This window comes from Aquarana catesbeiana, linkage group LG08 (assembly GCF_042186555.1).
Source record: "Aquarana catesbeiana isolate 2022-GZ linkage group LG08, ASM4218655v1, whole genome shotgun sequence".
Classification (NCBI taxonomy): Eukaryota; Metazoa; Chordata; class Amphibia; order Anura; family Ranidae; genus Aquarana; species Aquarana catesbeiana.
This window is the reverse complement of record NC_133331.1, coordinates 80,779,494-80,795,987: the sequence shown is the minus strand read 5'-3', so window position 1 is coordinate 80,795,987 and position 16,494 is coordinate 80,779,494. Positions and strand designations below refer to the sequence as shown.

At 43.4% G+C, this 16,494-nt stretch overlaps 1 protein-coding gene across 3 annotated transcripts in view; it reads left to right on the top strand.

The window, feature by feature from the left end:
- Positions 1 to 16,494, top strand: part of BTAF1 (B-TFIID TATA-box binding protein associated factor 1) — a 234,766-nt gene that overhangs the window by 126,744 nt on the left and 91,528 nt on the right. For all 3 annotated transcript variants that reach the window (XR_012235669.1, XM_073596058.1, XM_073596057.1), the window contains exons 19-21: positions 11,020 to 11,223; positions 14,035 to 14,461; positions 16,234 to 16,424. Coding sequence is in view for 2 of the 3 variants with exons in the window: in XM_073596058.1 (XP_073452159.1) it covers positions 11,020 to 11,223; positions 14,035 to 14,461; positions 16,234 to 16,424 (822 nt within the window). In the remaining variant the exon portion in view is untranslated. The remainder of the gene's footprint in view (positions 1 to 11,019; positions 11,224 to 14,034; positions 14,462 to 16,233; positions 16,425 to 16,494) is intronic.

Genomic DNA, 16,494 nt, shown 5'->3' with positions numbered 1-16,494 from the left:
TTTCACGCTGGATTTTTTCAGGAGCTTTTGCATTAACCGGTTCCCGACCGGCGCATGCTGATGTATGTCGGCAGAATGGCACGGCTGGGCAAATGGACTTACAGGTACGTCCGTGCACGGCGGCGCGCGCCGGCCGGGAGCTCCGTGAGTCGGGTCGCGGGTCCCGCGGACTCGCTCGCCGCAGGGATACCCGCGATCGCCTCATGGAGAGGACGAACTGCCTAGTGACAGTGTCGCTCAATCTCTGCTCCCTGTCATCGGAGCAGAGATCAGTGACGTCACACAGCCCATCCCCCTACAGTTAGTAATCACTCCCCTAGGACATACTTAACCCCTCCCCGCCCCCTAGTGGTTAACCCCTTCACTGCCAGTGTCATTTACACAGTAATCAGTGCATTTTTAATCGCACTGATCGCTGTATAAATGACAATGGTCCCAAAAATGTGTCAATGTCCGCCATAACGTCGCAGTCACAATAAAAATCGCTGATCGCCGCCATTACTAGTAAAAAAAAAAAAGATTAATAAAAATGCCATAAAACTATCCCCTATTTAGTAAACGCTATAACTTTTGCACAAACCAATAAAAGCTTATTGGGATTTTTTTTTTTGGTAAAAAAAAAAATGTAGAATAAGATTGGCCTAAATTGAGGAAAAAAATTTTTTTTATATATTTTTGGGGGATATTTATTATAGCAAAATGTAAAAAAATGCGTTTTTTCCAAAATTGTCGCTCTTATTTTGTTTATAGCGCAAAAAAAATTGCAGAGGCGATCAAATACCACCAAAAGAAAGCTCTATTTTTGGGGGAAAATAAGGACGTCAGTTTTGTTTGGGAGCCACGTCACACGACCGCGCAATTGTCAGTTAAAGCGACGCAGTGCCGAATCGCAAAAAAACGCTCTGATCAGGAAGGGGGTAAAATTTTTCGGGGCTGAAGTGGTTAAAGTGCCCGAGCGCACAAAAAAATTGCTTCCCTTTTAAAATCTATGAATGTGTTCACACTTGGACGGTACACATCTGTTGCGGTGTAAAAAATCCTGCTGGCAGCATTTTTGGAGCTTGTTTGGGGAGTTCAGCAAAAACTCGCCTCCCCATTGAAATAATTGGCATCAAAAATGCCCTCGCTAAGATTTTTTGGTGCAGTTTTGAGTCACATGTCCTTTAAAATATGCACCACCATTATTAACACACATGCGTTTTTACTGGAAGTTTTTGAAGCGAACCAATGTGAAAGCACACTACAGTAGAAATTTTTTGTTTAAATCCCCAAGGGGACCAAGTGCATATCGCACTCCTACACTGCTCCTGCCCGTTGGAATGAATGGGAGTGCTTCAGAAGCTCCCCAACATGGGCAGTTTTAACCCTCTCTTCGGCTGCCAGAGGGGGTTAAAAGCGCCCCGCTAGGGCCAAAAAGCTCTGCTAAAACTAGCGGCGCTTTACAATGTGAAAGGGGTCTTAATCACCAGGCCATTTTTTGCGATACGGCACTGTGTCGCTTTAACCGACAATTGTGCGGTTGTGTAACGCTGTACCCAAACAAAATTTATGTATTTTACCCTACAAATAGAGCTTTCTTTTGGTGGCATTTCATTTTTTGCGCTGTAAACAAAGACCAATTTTGAAGAAAAAAAAACTTTTTGCTATAATATCCGAAAAAAAATAAATTTCTTCATCAGTTTGGGCCAATATGTATTCTACATATTTTTGGTAAAGAAAAAAAAAATCGCAGTATGCATATATTGACTAGTTTGTGCAAATATTATATATATTATAGCGTCCAAAAAAAAAAATTGGTGATATATTTATGCATTTATGGCTTTTTTTTATTTACTAGTAATGGTAAACAGCGATTTGATGACTCTTTTTTTTTTTTGAGACCAGTGACATTATTACTGTAATCAGAGCTAAAAATAGCCACTGATCACGGTATAAATGACATTGGCAGGGAAGGTGTTAAGTGTCCCCTAGCGAGCTGTTTCTAACTGTGGGGGGAAGTGTACTGACTGGGATTAGAGAGATCCTGCTCACTAGGAACAGACTATCTTGCTCTAGTCCCCTGTCAGAATGGGGATTGGTTTGTTGACATTCATTGACAGATCCCCGTTCTGGCTCTGTGGAGCCATCACGGTGCCTGCTGTTAAAGGAACCAATGTACATCTATGGCAATTTGCGCAGCCGAGCCAACCTGCCACAGTATATGTGCAGCGGGTGGTCAGCAAGTGGTTAAATACTCTTCATACCCTGTAGCCCAAAAAGGAAGGGGTTACAAATTCCCATCAATAAAATAAAAAGTACAGCACAGTGAAAAAGATATTTACATAATTGCATAGATGCAGGTAAGAAAAATGTATGATTTGCTATAGGAGCTGAATAGAAAGTCAGTTAAAGGGTAACTCCCCTTTTTGTGGGGGAAAAAAATATAGCAAATAAAAAATATCGCGTATACAATTGCAACTCATGTCATATTGTAATTGAATATTTAAAATTACCTTTTCTTTTCAATCTGCAGCGCTGCAATTTTCTGAAAATGCAGTGCAATATGGCTACCTGGAGGTGTTCTGTACACAGAACAGGCAGCAGCTTTGGCTGCCCACAGTTAAAATGATTTCAGCCAGACTTAGTGGAGGGAGATTTCTGCAGCATATTTGGCAAGTATAGAACCACTATATGCAAAGTGGTTGGAGGGAAGCTTCAGAATGGCAAAGATGTTTTTTATTACAAATTATGTGAGCAGACTGCAGTTCCTCTTTAGCTATTGAGGTAGTTCTAATACTTAAGTTTTCAGTTTTTTTTGGTCAGACTTAGTGTCCATAGCCTAGATACTTGCATGTTTATTGGTACTCTGATCGGTCTGCAATCACCTACAGGATAATTGATTTTGTATATTTTACAGACCAATTAACTATCACTGGGCACAGACGATTGCAATATAAAAAAGCTTTATTGCATTAACTGAAAATCTGTTACAAAGAAATGTCTGGTGCTCTTTAGAAAGCTGGTAGTTCTGGAATGGCAAATTTGAACTTATTAGGATCCATGGTTTCCTCATTTAGAGCCCTTCTACATAGTGTTGCTTCATGGCAAATTTCTTTAACCATTTGCCTACTGGATAATTTAACCCCCTTTGTGACCAGGCCAATTTTCAGCTTTCAGCACTGTTGCACTTTAAATGACAATTGTGCGGTCTTGCACTGTACCCATATAAAATTATCATGTATTTTTCACACAAATGGCTTTTTTTTTTTTTTTTTTTTTTTTTTTTTTGGTATTCACCAATGGGTTAATTTTTTTCCAAATAAAAAAAATGTAAAATTTTGGGGAGAGGGAGGGGCGGGGAGAGTTTGTTGTAAAATTTTGCAGACAGGTATTTTTTACTCAGGCACTGATTAGCAGTACTGCTAATCAGTGCCCTTAATTATCAGTGTAAATGTCCCTTACCGTGTTTTACATGGTGATTGGACTCAGCTGATCACATGGTAAAGAGCCGCTGTGACTGGCCTTTTACCCTGATCTGTGATCAGCTGTGTCCAGGACACCATGATCACCGAGTGCACCACGGTGGGCGCAATCATGGGAGGACGTCGTGTGACGCCCTCCCAGAATTGGCTGACCATGCTATAGCTGGTCGGGAATTGGCTAAAGGGGAAATCCCATAAAAATGGCTACATATACAGTTGAAAATACTGTTTTACCAGCCTAGTGTGTGGCTTTGAGCAGTTAGAATTTTCCACACTGCACCACCAGACAGGTGACCTAATTATGCAGCTCAATTTCTTATGCCACCTCTTTGCCTCCAATCCTTATAGTGGACAATGACTTGACATCATCGCCTTTGTCCTGAGAGCAAGTAGGCGTTAAACCAGGTAGTAGTTTACTGACTAGCAGATGAGTGTTTAAAATTACAAATCCTTTTGGAAAGTAAAACAGCCAGCATATCCATGTACAGTCAGGTCCATAAATATTGAGACATCAACACACTTCTAATCTTTTTGGCTCTATACACCATCACAATGGATTTGAAATGACACGAACAAGATGTGCTTTAACTGCAGACTTTCAGCTTTAATTCAAGGGTATTTACATCCAAATCAGGCGAACGGTGTAGGAAGTTCAACAGTTGTATATGTGCCTCCCACTTTTTAAGGGACCAAAAGTAATGGGACAGATTAACAATCGTCCATCAAACTTTCACTTTTTAATACTTGGTTGCAAATCCTTTGCAGTCAATTACAGCCTGAAGTCTGGAATGCATAGACATCACCAGACGCTGGGTTTCATCCCTGGTGATGCTCTGCCAGGCCTCTACTGCAACTGTCTTCAGTTCCTGCTTGTTCTTGGGGCATTTTCCCTTCAGTTTTGTCTTCAGCAAAAGAAATGCATGCTCAATCGGATTCAGGTCAGGTGATTGACTTGGCCATTGCATAACATTTCCACTTCTTTCCTTTAAACTCTTTGGTTGCTTTTGCAGTTTGCTTCGGGTCATTGTCCATCTGCACTGTGAAGCATCGGTCAATGAGTTCTGAAGCATTTTGCTGAATATGAGCAGATAATATTGCCCGAAACACTTCAGAATTCTTCCTGCTGCTTTTGTCAGCAGTCACATAATCCATAAATAGAAGAGAACCAGTTCCATTGGCAGCCATACATGCCCACGCCATGACACTACCACCACCATGCTTCACTGATGAGGCGGTATGCTTTGGATTATGAGCAGTTCCTTTCCTTCTCCATACTCTTCTCATCACTCTGGTACAAGTTGATTTTGGTCTCATCTGTCTATGGGATGTTCCAGAACTGTGAAGGCTTTTTTTAGATGTTGTTTGGCAAACACTAATCTGGCTTTCCTGTTTTTGAGGCTCACCAATGGTTTACATCTTGTGGTGAACCCTCTGTATTCACGCTGGTGAAGTCTTCTCGTGATTGTTGATTTTGACACACATACACCTACCTCCTGGAGAATGTTCTTGATCTGGCCAACTTTTGTGAAGGATGTTTTCCAAAACGTCTTTCAGGACAGCACCCGAGAGATCATGGCTCCTCCTCCCACAGGAAACACCTCATCAATTAAGTCTTTAATTGGAGTCCTCCACGTTGCCTCGTCAGTTTTTTGTGTTTCCTCCAGCTGGAGGAACACCTCTGGTGGGAGCCATGATCTCTCAGGGTTTTCCCTGGGAGACACAGGTTCTCACCTGTTAGGTCTTTTTTTGGCTAGGAGAGTGAGCCTCCCACTTGCCTCCCAGATGGACGGTCCCGTGGGCTCCCTCTCCCGTGCTCGGGGAGAGCCTGTACGTCTGGGGGTGCTGCTTCCAATTTTTGGCCAGACAGGCAGCCATGTTTCTGGTGGCAGAGGAGCGCCTCAGCCACGTCCTGTAATGGGAAGAAGCAGCACTTCCGGGTCGGCGCGCACGTCATTTCCGAATGCAAAGCGCAGAGGGAGAGGGCAGGGTCACCTGGTGCCTTATTTCCAGTTCCAGGTCAGTGCAGCGGCGTTTTCGAATCTGGAACCGTTCGTTTCACCACGCGCCCACAGACAGCTATGGATAGCGATGCAGCGGATAAGGGGGCAAGCCAAGGCGCCAGCAAGGCTAAGGTAAGGGACTGTGTCCTCTATTACCCTGGGCCGTTTTCTCCTGTGGGGGGTCACTCACCCTTCCCCCCCTTCCCCCACCACCCCCCCCCCCCCCTCCATCCTTGGGAATGTATGTTGCAGTGGCTAGGTTTAGTATATCTGCCCTGCAACAGGGGATTAGGTGGTAGTGGTGGCTTGCTTGGCACATGGAAGTGAGATGTTATCTTCCTTAGTGCACCTGGGTGTCTTATTTGTGCTGTATTGCAGCCTTTTAAGCGTGGTTCCATGTCTCTTTTCTGTTTGTCCAGGCCAAAGGTTCTGCCCAACCAGTCAAGAAAAGGTGCCCTGTCTGCAAAGAGAAATTAAGCGATGTTTGGACCAAAACGCTTTGTGCAGAGTGCATTATAAATTTGGTCAGAGAGGCTCCATCCGTATGTGGCGATTTGGTTACTACAATAAAGGATGAGCTCCGGGCCACCTTTTCAAGCTTTTAGGTCAAACCTAAGAGAGGAACCAGGTCCCTCTAGGGATTCTTCGGTTCCGCAGCCATCTTCAGAACCCCAGGGCGGCTCTCAAATAATTTTGGGGGGTCCGATATCCCAGGACGCTTCCCAAGGGTCCGTTTCCCTCGCTCCAGATGATACAGATTCTGAGGAGGAGGAAAATAAATCAGATGCTGCTTCTAAATACAAAATGTCGCTAGAAGAGGTGTGAGGACTCCTGAAAGTAATCCATGCCACTTTGGGGATAGAAGAGGAAAAGAAGGAACTCTCCCTGCATGACTGCATGTATGCTGGTTTAGGAGATTCAAAAGGCCGTCCTTTTCCAGTCCATTCGGTTATCACTGATATGATTAGAAAAGAGTGGCTGGAACCTGAGAAAAAGCCTTTCTTTTCCCGGGCTCACAAGAAAAGATTTCCATTTGAAGAAAATCTGGATTCTATATGGAACAAGGTTCCAAAATTGGACTCTGCCTTTTCTCAGGTCTCTAAGTCTACGGACCTCGCCTTTGAGGACATGGGCACTCTGAAGGAGCCCATGGATAAAAGGATGGACCTGCTTCTTAAAAGAACCTGGCAATCAGTGATGAACAATCTGAAACCGGCAATGGAGATTCTAGACTCCTTTTCAACCCTGTCTGCAGCAATATCATATATTGCGGATGCGTCTGCGGAATCTGTCCGCATGTCAGCGAGGTCAGCAGCTTTTACTAGTTCTGCCAGAAGGGCCTTATGGCTGAAGATGTGGCCAGGGGATGCTGCACCTAAAAATAGACTCTGTGGTATTCCTTTTGCAGGTGATCTGCTATTCGGTTTGGAGCTAGAATCCATTCTTGACCATACAGCAGATAAGAAAAAGGCGTTTCCGGTTAAGAAAAAACAGGTGCAAACCCGTAAGCGTTTTTCAGCCCCAAAAAAGTCAGCAGGAAGCAAAAATGGAGGGCAAGAAGAAGTCATGGTCTTCTCAGAAGCCCAAAGGTAGGGGTGGAGTGCTCTTCAATCCTCCTGCGACCTCCGGAAAACCACAATGACTCCCTCAAGGTCGGAGGAAGACTCCAGGAGTTTCTTCCTCAGTGGAGAGCCATTTCTTCAAATCAGTTAATTGTAAATATGCTCTCCCAGGGGTATGTGATAGAATTCACGGAAGAACCTCCAAAAAGATTCTTGGTGACAAACGTCCCAAGGGATGCAGTCAAGGCTTTCGCCATGAAGTCCCTAATTCAGGAACTGAAAATTCAAAGTCATTGTTCCGGTCCCGGCAGGGGAGTTCTTCCAGGGGTTCTACTCACATGTTTTTCTCGTTCAGAAACCTTCAGGAAAATTCCATCTTATCCTGAATCTCAAAATGCTGAACAAATCAGTAGAGTACAGAAGGTTTCGGATGGATTCCATATTTTCAGTAAGAAACCTCCTGTATCAAGGGTGCTACATGGCGTCAATAGATTTACAAGATGCCTGCCTCCACATTCCTTTTGCTGCCAGGTCGCAGAAATATCTGAGATTAGCACTGAAAGAAGAGAAGAAGGTAGTACATCTGCAGTTCAGAGCACTCCCATTTGGTCTGTCATCATCCCTAAGGGTGTTCACGAAAATAATGGCCGAAGCACTGGCGCCTCTGCGTCTAGAAGGGATCTCAGTTATTCCTTATCTGGACGACCTGCTGTTTTTTGCTCAGACCAGAGAAGGTCTTCAAGAAAACTTGCTCAGAGCCAGTGTTCACCTAGAATCCATAGGGTGGATTTTAAACCTTCAAAAATCAAATCTGATTCCCTCACAGGAAGTGTTATTCCTGGGTTTCCGTATCAACTCTTTGGAACAAATTTTTCTTCCAGAGGAAAAACAGGAAAAGTTGGTACAAGTGGTGTCACTGCTACAGTCCAATCAATTTCTGTCCATCAGGAAGGTCATGTCAGCATTGGAAACCCTGACCTCTTCCATACCGGATTTCCAGTGGGCAAAGCTCCATTTCAGACCTCTGCAGTTTCCTGTTAAACCTGGAATCACCAGCAGGATTCACTAGATTCACTAGTGAAGATCCCTACTTCAGTGAAAAAGAGTCTTTGGTGGTGGAAGAACCAGACAAGATATTCAGAGGGTCTGTTATGGTCCTTCCCAACCCAGGTGAGGTTGACAACCGATGCCAGTTCCTGGGGTTGGGGGGGCTCATATGAACGGTCGGTGGGCCCAGGGCTCGTGGGCCACAAAAGATGCACTGAGGTACTCCAATTGGAGGGAACTAAAAGCTATAGAGATAGCCTTACTGACCTTTTGCGAAAGAAGTCAAGGGACAGCATACTCAGATCCTGTCAGACAACGCCACGGCGGTGGCCTACATAAACAGACAGGGGGGAACCAGAAGCAAAGGTCTACAAATCCTAGCAAAAGGCATTCTAAGTTGGGCAGAGCTCCATACTCTATCCTTATCCACGGTCCATTTAAAAGGCACCCTAAACAGAGTAGCGGACTTCCTAAGCAGGAACCAGGTATTAGAAGCGGAATGGCAATTGAATCCAGAAGTCTTCCATTTGATAGTGCAGAAATGGGGGCGCCCAAGAGTGGATCTCTTTGCGACCCAGGAAAACTTGCAAGTGTCTTGTTTCTTCTCCCTGAACAGGAACGAGGCATCACTGGGAGTGGATGCTCTGGCGAACAATTGGAAATTTCACCTCTGTTACGCATTCCCCCCGTTTCAGCTTATCCCTCGGGTCATAGCAAAAATCAGGAAAGAGGATACAACAGTGATCCTCATCACTCCCTTCTGGCCCAAAAGGCCTTGGTTTTCATCCCTTCTTCAGATGCAACTAAAACCGTACTGGCACCTTCCGTTAAGGAAAGACCTGTTACAAGGTCCTCTGCTTCACCAGGAAGTAGCAAAACTAAAACTCACGGCCTGGCTACTGAGGAACAGCTCTTGAAGAGAAAAGGTTTCTCGGATAGATTGGTGGCTACCCTCCTATCCAGCAGAAAGAAGGTTACAAGAGCAATATATTCCAAAGTTTGGAAAGTCTTCAACTCCTCCTGGTGCACAGCATCTGAAAGATCACCAAAACAAACTTCTTCTGTTCTTGAGTTCCTGCAAGAATGAGCGGACAAGGGCCTAGCGGTCAGCACCCTCAAGGTTCAAGTTGCTGCGCTGGGGGTATTTCTGGAAAAATCCATTTCATCAGAACCCTTAGTAATTAAATTCTTCAAAGCTCTCACCCGGTCTAGACCAGTGGTGATAAAAAGCTGTCCAGCATGGGACTTATCGGTGGTTCTTCAGGCCCTGACCAAGGAACCTTTTGAACCCATTAATTTAGCCTCCCTGAAATTAGTTGCTTTGAAAACAGTTTTTTTAGTGGCGGTTACAACAGCTCGAAGAGTCAGTGAGCTGCAAGCCTCATCAATCAGGGAGCCTTTCTTTTCCATTTTTTCAGACCGAATTGTTCTGAAGACGGATCCTAATTTTTTGCCAAAGGTCGCTTCGGTCCAGAATCGAATTCAGGAGATAATACTTCCTACCTTTTGTTCTAATCCATCGGGTAAGAAGGAAGAAGAATTCCATACCCTGGATGTTAAAAGAGCAGTCTTGAGTTACTTGGAAAACACTAAAGATTTTAGATGTTCAGATGCTCTATTTATTTTATTTTCCGGTAATAAAAAAGGAAGACAAGCTTCTAGAGGAACCATTGCCAGATGGTTGAGAATGGCTATCTCAGAAGCCTATTCCCTTACAGGTCAAGAGTCCAGTGAATGTCTGGGCTCATTCTACAAGAGCTTCGGCGTTGAGTTGGGCAGAAAAAGCTGGCGCCACCCCCGAACAAATCTGTAAGGCAGCTACTTGTCCAAGTCTGACAACCTTTGCCCGTCATTATAGGTTAGACCTCATGACGGCTGGGGACCAGGCTTTTGGAAGAAAAGTCTTACAGGCTGTTGTCCCATCCTAAATGGAGTAAGTCTCGATTATCCTCTCGGGTGCTGTCCTGAAAGACGTTTTGCAAAATTGCAAGTTAGACTTACCGGTAACTTGTTTTCCAATAGGCTTTCAGGACAGCAGTAACCCGCCCTTTTTTTATGCTGATGCTGTAATACTATGATATAACTGTCGCATATGTGTTGCAGCTGGGGCTGGAGTTCTCTACAAACAACTGAAGAGGCAATGTGGAGGACTCCAATTATAGACTTAATTGATGAGGTGTTTCCTGTGGGAGGAGGAGCCATGATCTCTCGGGTGATGTCCTGAAAGCCTATTGGAAAACAAGTTACCGGTAAGTCTAACTTGCAATTTTCTTCACCAGGGAAAGAATCCTTCGGTCATCCACCAGTTGTTTTCTGCGGTCTTCCGGGTCTTTTGTGTTTTGCTGAGCTCACCGGTGCATGCTTTCTTTTTAAGATGCTCCAAACAGTTGATTTGGCCACACCTAATGTTTTTGCTATCTCCCTGATGGGTTTGTTTTGTTTTTTCAGCCTAATGATGGCTTGCTTCACTGATAGTGACAGCTCTTTGGATCTCATATTGAGAGTTAACAGTTTCCAAATGCAAATCGCACACGTGAAATGAACTCTGGACCTTTTTGTCTGCTCGTTGTAAATGGGATAATGAGGGAATAACACACACCTTGCCATGGAACAGCTGAGCAGCCAATTGTCCCATTACTTTTGGTCCCTTAAAGTGGGAGGCACATACAAACTGTTGTAATTCCTACACCGTTCACCTGATTTGGATGTAAATACCCTCAAATTAAAGCCGAAAGTCTGCAGTTAAAGCATCTTATTTGTTTCATTTCAAATCCATTGTGGTGTACAGAGCCAAAAAGATTAGAATTGTGTCGATGTCCCAATATTTATGGACCTGACTGTACATATGTTTTGTTTCTGTTTTTGGGGTATAGTATTGAGTTTGTCAAATTTTTTGCATTTTTTTATTCTGTTCTGTGGTTATACAGCCTTTTGTTTCTGTCTGTATAGGAATGCAGAACGGTATCCCTTGCCGTCCAGCCACGTCTGCTTGCAGTTCTTTCAGAGCATCTGTATTATGATGAAATAGCAATCCCTTTTACCAGGATGCAGAATGAGTGTAAACAGTTAATCTCCTCCCTGGCTGATGCTCACATTGACATCCAAAGCAGAGTAAACTGCAGCGTATTCACCATCGACCAAGCTAATGATCTGGTGAGTGTGTCCTGTGGACTTCAGGGAATAACGTCAAGCGGCTGAGCCAAAAATAGCATAAAGTAATTTGCCTGTACTGAAAGTGCTGTATTCGGGGATTGTTCATGACTTTAACCACATCACCACTTAGAAGTCACAAAGCATTACAAAGGAGGGAATATTAACCATTTCAGCCCCTGAAGATTTGGCTGCTCAATGACCAGAGCACTTTTTGTGATGAGGCACTGTCGGTTTAACTCACAATTGCGCAACGCTTAACCCAAACAAAATTGATACGACAGGACTTTTGTGGGTGAGGTTTGTTGCTTTACCACTTAAGCCCCGCACCATTTGGCTGGCCAAAGACCAGAGCACTTTTTGTGATTCGGCACTCCGTCTCTTTAACTGACAATTACGCGGTCGTGCGACGTGGCTCCCAAACAAAATTGACGTCCCTTTTTTTTTTTTTTTTTCCCCGCAAATAGAGCTTTCTTTTGGTGATATTTGATCATCTCTGCGGTTTTATTTTTTGTGCTATAAACAAAAAAGAGCAACAATTTTGAAGAAAAAATAAAAAACACAATATTTTGTACTTTTTGCTATAATAAATATCCCCATTTTTTTTAAAAAAAAGCTAATTTTTTTCTCAGTTTAGGCTGATATGTATTCTACCTATTTTTGGTAGTAAAAATCGCAATAAGCGTATATTGATTGGTTTGCGCAAAAGTTAGTGTCTACAAAATAGGGGATAGATTTATGGCATTTAAAAAAAAAATTTTTTTTTACTAGTAATGGCAGCAATCTGCGATTGATTTATTTATTTTTTTTATATCATGACTGTGACATTATGGCGGACACTTGTGACACATTTTTGGGACGATTGAAAACTATACAGCAATCAGTGCTATAAAAATGCAATGATTACTGTACAAATGTCACTGGCAGGGAAGGGTTTAACTGTGTTCCCTGACTGTGTGTTCTAACTGTAAGGGGAGGGGACTGACTATAGGAGATAACACATGGTGGTTCCTAGATTTTAGGAACGCATGATCTGCATCTCCTCAGAACAGGGATTTGTTGTGTTTTCACACACGTGCCTTTGATCGCTCTGGCCGGCGGTCATCGCAAACGCCGGGCACAAGCATCGGCACCCCCGCAGTGCAGCAGGCGTGCGCCTTTGCCTACTATTCCGCTTTAAAGGAGCCGACGTACAGCTACGATGGCTCGCGGGATTATGCCAACCTGTCGCAGTATGATGACTCCGGCTGGTCGACAAGTGGTTACAGAAGACATCACATTTCGGAATATGTCCAGTCATGTTTCTTTGACAACATAAGGCAACGTATGCTCCTTCAATGGGGTTGCCACCTTTTTGGGATTTGAACCATGTGTCTGGGTTTCAGTCCACCTGAAACCCGACACGTTATTCAGACCTAATCTCATCGGTATTCCCTCGAACAGCCACCCCCTCCTCCGCACCTTCGGCCGCTTACCTCCCCCAGCTGTCCCCCTCCATCGTCACTTTCAGTTTACACTCTACCCCCTGCACTGTTTCCCTTCTCACTTGGTTTCTCCCTGAGCCTCTCCTGCTCCTCATCCATCTGTGCTTTGGTCCACCTCCACTGTAACGCAACCGAACTGCCTTTCATTCACATTACATGCTGCTCTGTCTCACTCCCACTAGCAATACTGCATATCACATCAGAACTGCCTCTCTCCCATTCAATCAGCTTCTTCCTTCTCCTCACCACCGACTCTGGTCCTCCCCTGATCACTACCTCTTTGCTCACCTCCATCCGCATCTCTCTCACCTTTTTATAGAGCAAGCGCCCGTCTCTCTGCAAATCTCATTCCATTCCTTTCCCCCCTCCCCATTCTTGTCTGAATTCCACCAACCTACCACCTATCTTTGCTGCATCCCCTCTTTCCATCCCTCGTCATTCCCCACTCGCCTCCCCCCACCTTTCTATCATAGGTCAACCTTCCCCTTGCAGCCCCTCCTATTTATACTACCCACAACCACCCCCCCCCCACCCACAATGCCACATTCTTACTCTCCTTGGCACCCCCAAAGGTGTCCCAGGTCTTTTTACTGATCCTATAGTGTATACTACAAATAAATAAAAATTGCTGTGCAGCGCTAAAGTGTTCAGGTTTGGCTTGAAGAAATGGTGGCAACCCTATCCATGAAGGTTGCATCTTCTATCTAACATCTCCATTTGTACTAGATGGCATGCCGGTGTGCATGATTTGTAGTTCTGTTGGTGTATTGCTACATTTGCTTGGTTAAATGCCGTTTTTTTACAATCCAAGTAACTGGAGATTATACGTTTCAAACCATGCCAAGAAAATTGACTAATTTCTTCTATCTGCTTTAAGATGTTTTACTAGTGTGCCATTTTCTGGGGTCTCGTTCATTTAATGGAAGCTTGCCAACATGGGAAAACGCTTCATATTTCTTCTGTTGAGCCTTGTCCATGAATTACATATCCATTCTTTAACAACAATGAAGGCAGGAGAGGGAAATTGGTGTGGGACTGCAAATGGGTAGGTAGTGGGGGGGGGGTTCCTAATCAAAAAGGGAAGATATGGCAAGTAGTTAAGTTCTGGTCCATGGCAACCAGACAGACATGTCCTCATGTATACCCAGTAAGGCTAAAGCAGGGGTGTCTGCAGGCGAGTGTTAAGGTTATCGAAGACCTCTAGCTAAACCACTCCTCTGGACAGGTAAGTGCAAAGTATATCTAGTCTTGGACATCATGCAGGTGTACTGCTGACTTTTACACACTGTTTCCTCTTTAACCCGCTTGTAACCCTTTTACTTGTTCTTAGATCACTACAGTGTTCAGTGAAGCAACAGCAGTTCTGAGAGGGAACCCGAAGGCTTTCCAGATCTTGGATGCAAAAAGACAGCAAGTTCAAATGACTGTGGTAGAAACCAACCAGGAATGGCAGGTGCTACAGCTAAGAGTACACATGTTTGCAGCTTGTGCCATCATCAACCTCATGCAGCTGCCTGAGAAGCTCAATCCTATAATTAAACCATTAATGGAATCTGTGAAAAAGGAAGAAAACACAGCGGTGCAAAACTTTGCAGCCTTGTGTATCGCTAAACTCTTACAACAATGCATCTCAAGGACGCCTTGTCCAAACCCCAAAATATTGAAAAATCTTTGCAGCTCTGTGTGTGTGGATTCCAATATCACCCCTTCTGTTAGTTGTCCGGCCCCAGTCATAAACCACACTGACAACTCAAAAGGTACACCTATAGAATCTAACATTTAAATTCTTTTGTTAACAGAATATATATATTTGTTTAGTTCCAGCATCTGAGGAACTTGTCTGTGTGCTTTGTTTTACCTGCTCTGGATATTAATGGTCTGTATTTCTGTATCACAAAGCAGTCTTTCAAATGCAGGTTATTAGAACTCTTCATAGGTGTAGTACCAACACTGGTGCTACAGATTTGCTGAGCAATATATTAACAGCAAAGCATAAGGGTAATAAGATTCCTGCCTGCAAGAGCTTCCAATCCTCTAGCAGACCTATAACCAACCTAAAGCTAATCTCTAGGCATACTTAAAACACTATGTATTGTAGGTTTGACTAGGAAGGGAGAGCGAAGCTTGTGTCAGAACAAGAAGCATGCTGGTAGGTTTAGAAATTGCAGTATGACAGATCAGCTCCTGCCATCCTATTTATATTTATATAAAAACATGGGATATAGTTTTTCTTAAACCCTGATTTGGGTCACCCTCATGGAAGACTGGGTGCTAAATGCCAGCAGGGTGTCACCCTATGCCACACAGACTGCACAAATCCAAAGGAAGAAATCGGCTGCACTGCAAAGAAAATTCAAATGTTGGTAACTTTATTTATCTGGAGAAGGAGAGGAGGTGGTTTCAGGGACTCTATTCATGTTGTCTGGATAAAGTTGCCAGCTTTAGATTTTTCTTTGGCGTTCAGTCAGGGTTTCCTTTTTGTACATTTGTTTTTCCTATGTGTCAGGACACACAGACAAATGTCTGAATTGTTTGTAACCAGACAGCACAAGATTCCTGCTTTTGTTTTTAGCCAGATAAGCTTCTATGTCCTGCTTTGATTTTTAGTTTTGCTTCATTAATGGAACCTGGCTTAATGATTCGGTTCCACCAACTTATACTTCCTTTCCAATGAGGGTGTCCTTACTGGCTACTAAGGCTGTTTCATTGGACAGTGATATGGTTGTTCGTAAGGGTTTGCCATAGAAATAGGCATCAGTAATATAGTTCCGAAATGGCCCAAAAATTCACTTTTCCAATGTCATTCATGTGTTAAAATGGCTTTAAAGGAATATTTAAAAGTATACTGTATTTACAAATTAGTGTCTTAGTCAAGACCAGAAAAAACTGCACGTAGTTTGCAGAATGTGCAACATGCTTGAAAGCCCAATATGAAAGATGCAGTCTTATACCATGCTTATGCTTCATGAGTTGTCTTTAGACAGTGTAAAGATCTTTTAGCATCCTTTGTTTTACCTGGAGTGCAGTTGTTTTGCTTAGTTCAGAAGTATTTATTGCTGCTTTAGCGGTCTTCTCCTGCAAAACTTCATCAGTGTGTTGCGTTTCACTGCTTTTGTACCAGAAAGCCTGGCTGGACCTCTGAGGACATCCGTAAATTCTTACCACTTTACTACCTTTTTGGTATGTGTTATATACCGTACCATATGTTACAGAACTTGCACTAATTTTCAGAGTTGCTAGGTACTGGTAAATTTTAAAGATTATATATTTGGCATACATGACAACATTTTGTCACATCTTATGCCAGATTCCTCATAGTTTCCAGGCTTTTTAGTATTTGAATAAGTTTTATCAATTGTAAATGTGCTGAAATGACGTGCCCTTGCAAGACAAAGACCCATACTGTGGTAAATGTATGCAGTGCTTGTGATAATGGAATACATTGACGATATTGTATAATTGTATATAAAGCACAGTCTTTGTATAGTAGTGTTTTATATTCTGCTGTGCTCTTTATTTCTGCACAAAGGATCGAATTCTGAAAAAGATGGGACTTGCCATACAGTGACTAAGCACAGGGGCATAATTACCCTCTTCAGACACCAGCAAGCTGCTTTTGCAATCACAAGCAGACGAGGTCCAGCTCCCAAAGCAATGAGATCACAGGTGACGGAGTTGCCTGCAGGAAGCAGTAGCCATGGGGCTTCAGATTCTGATGAGGTACATAGTTTGCAGTGGCGATGTATATTGGCTTCACAAGTTTTCATCCTTGCTTTGAATATTTATTTAT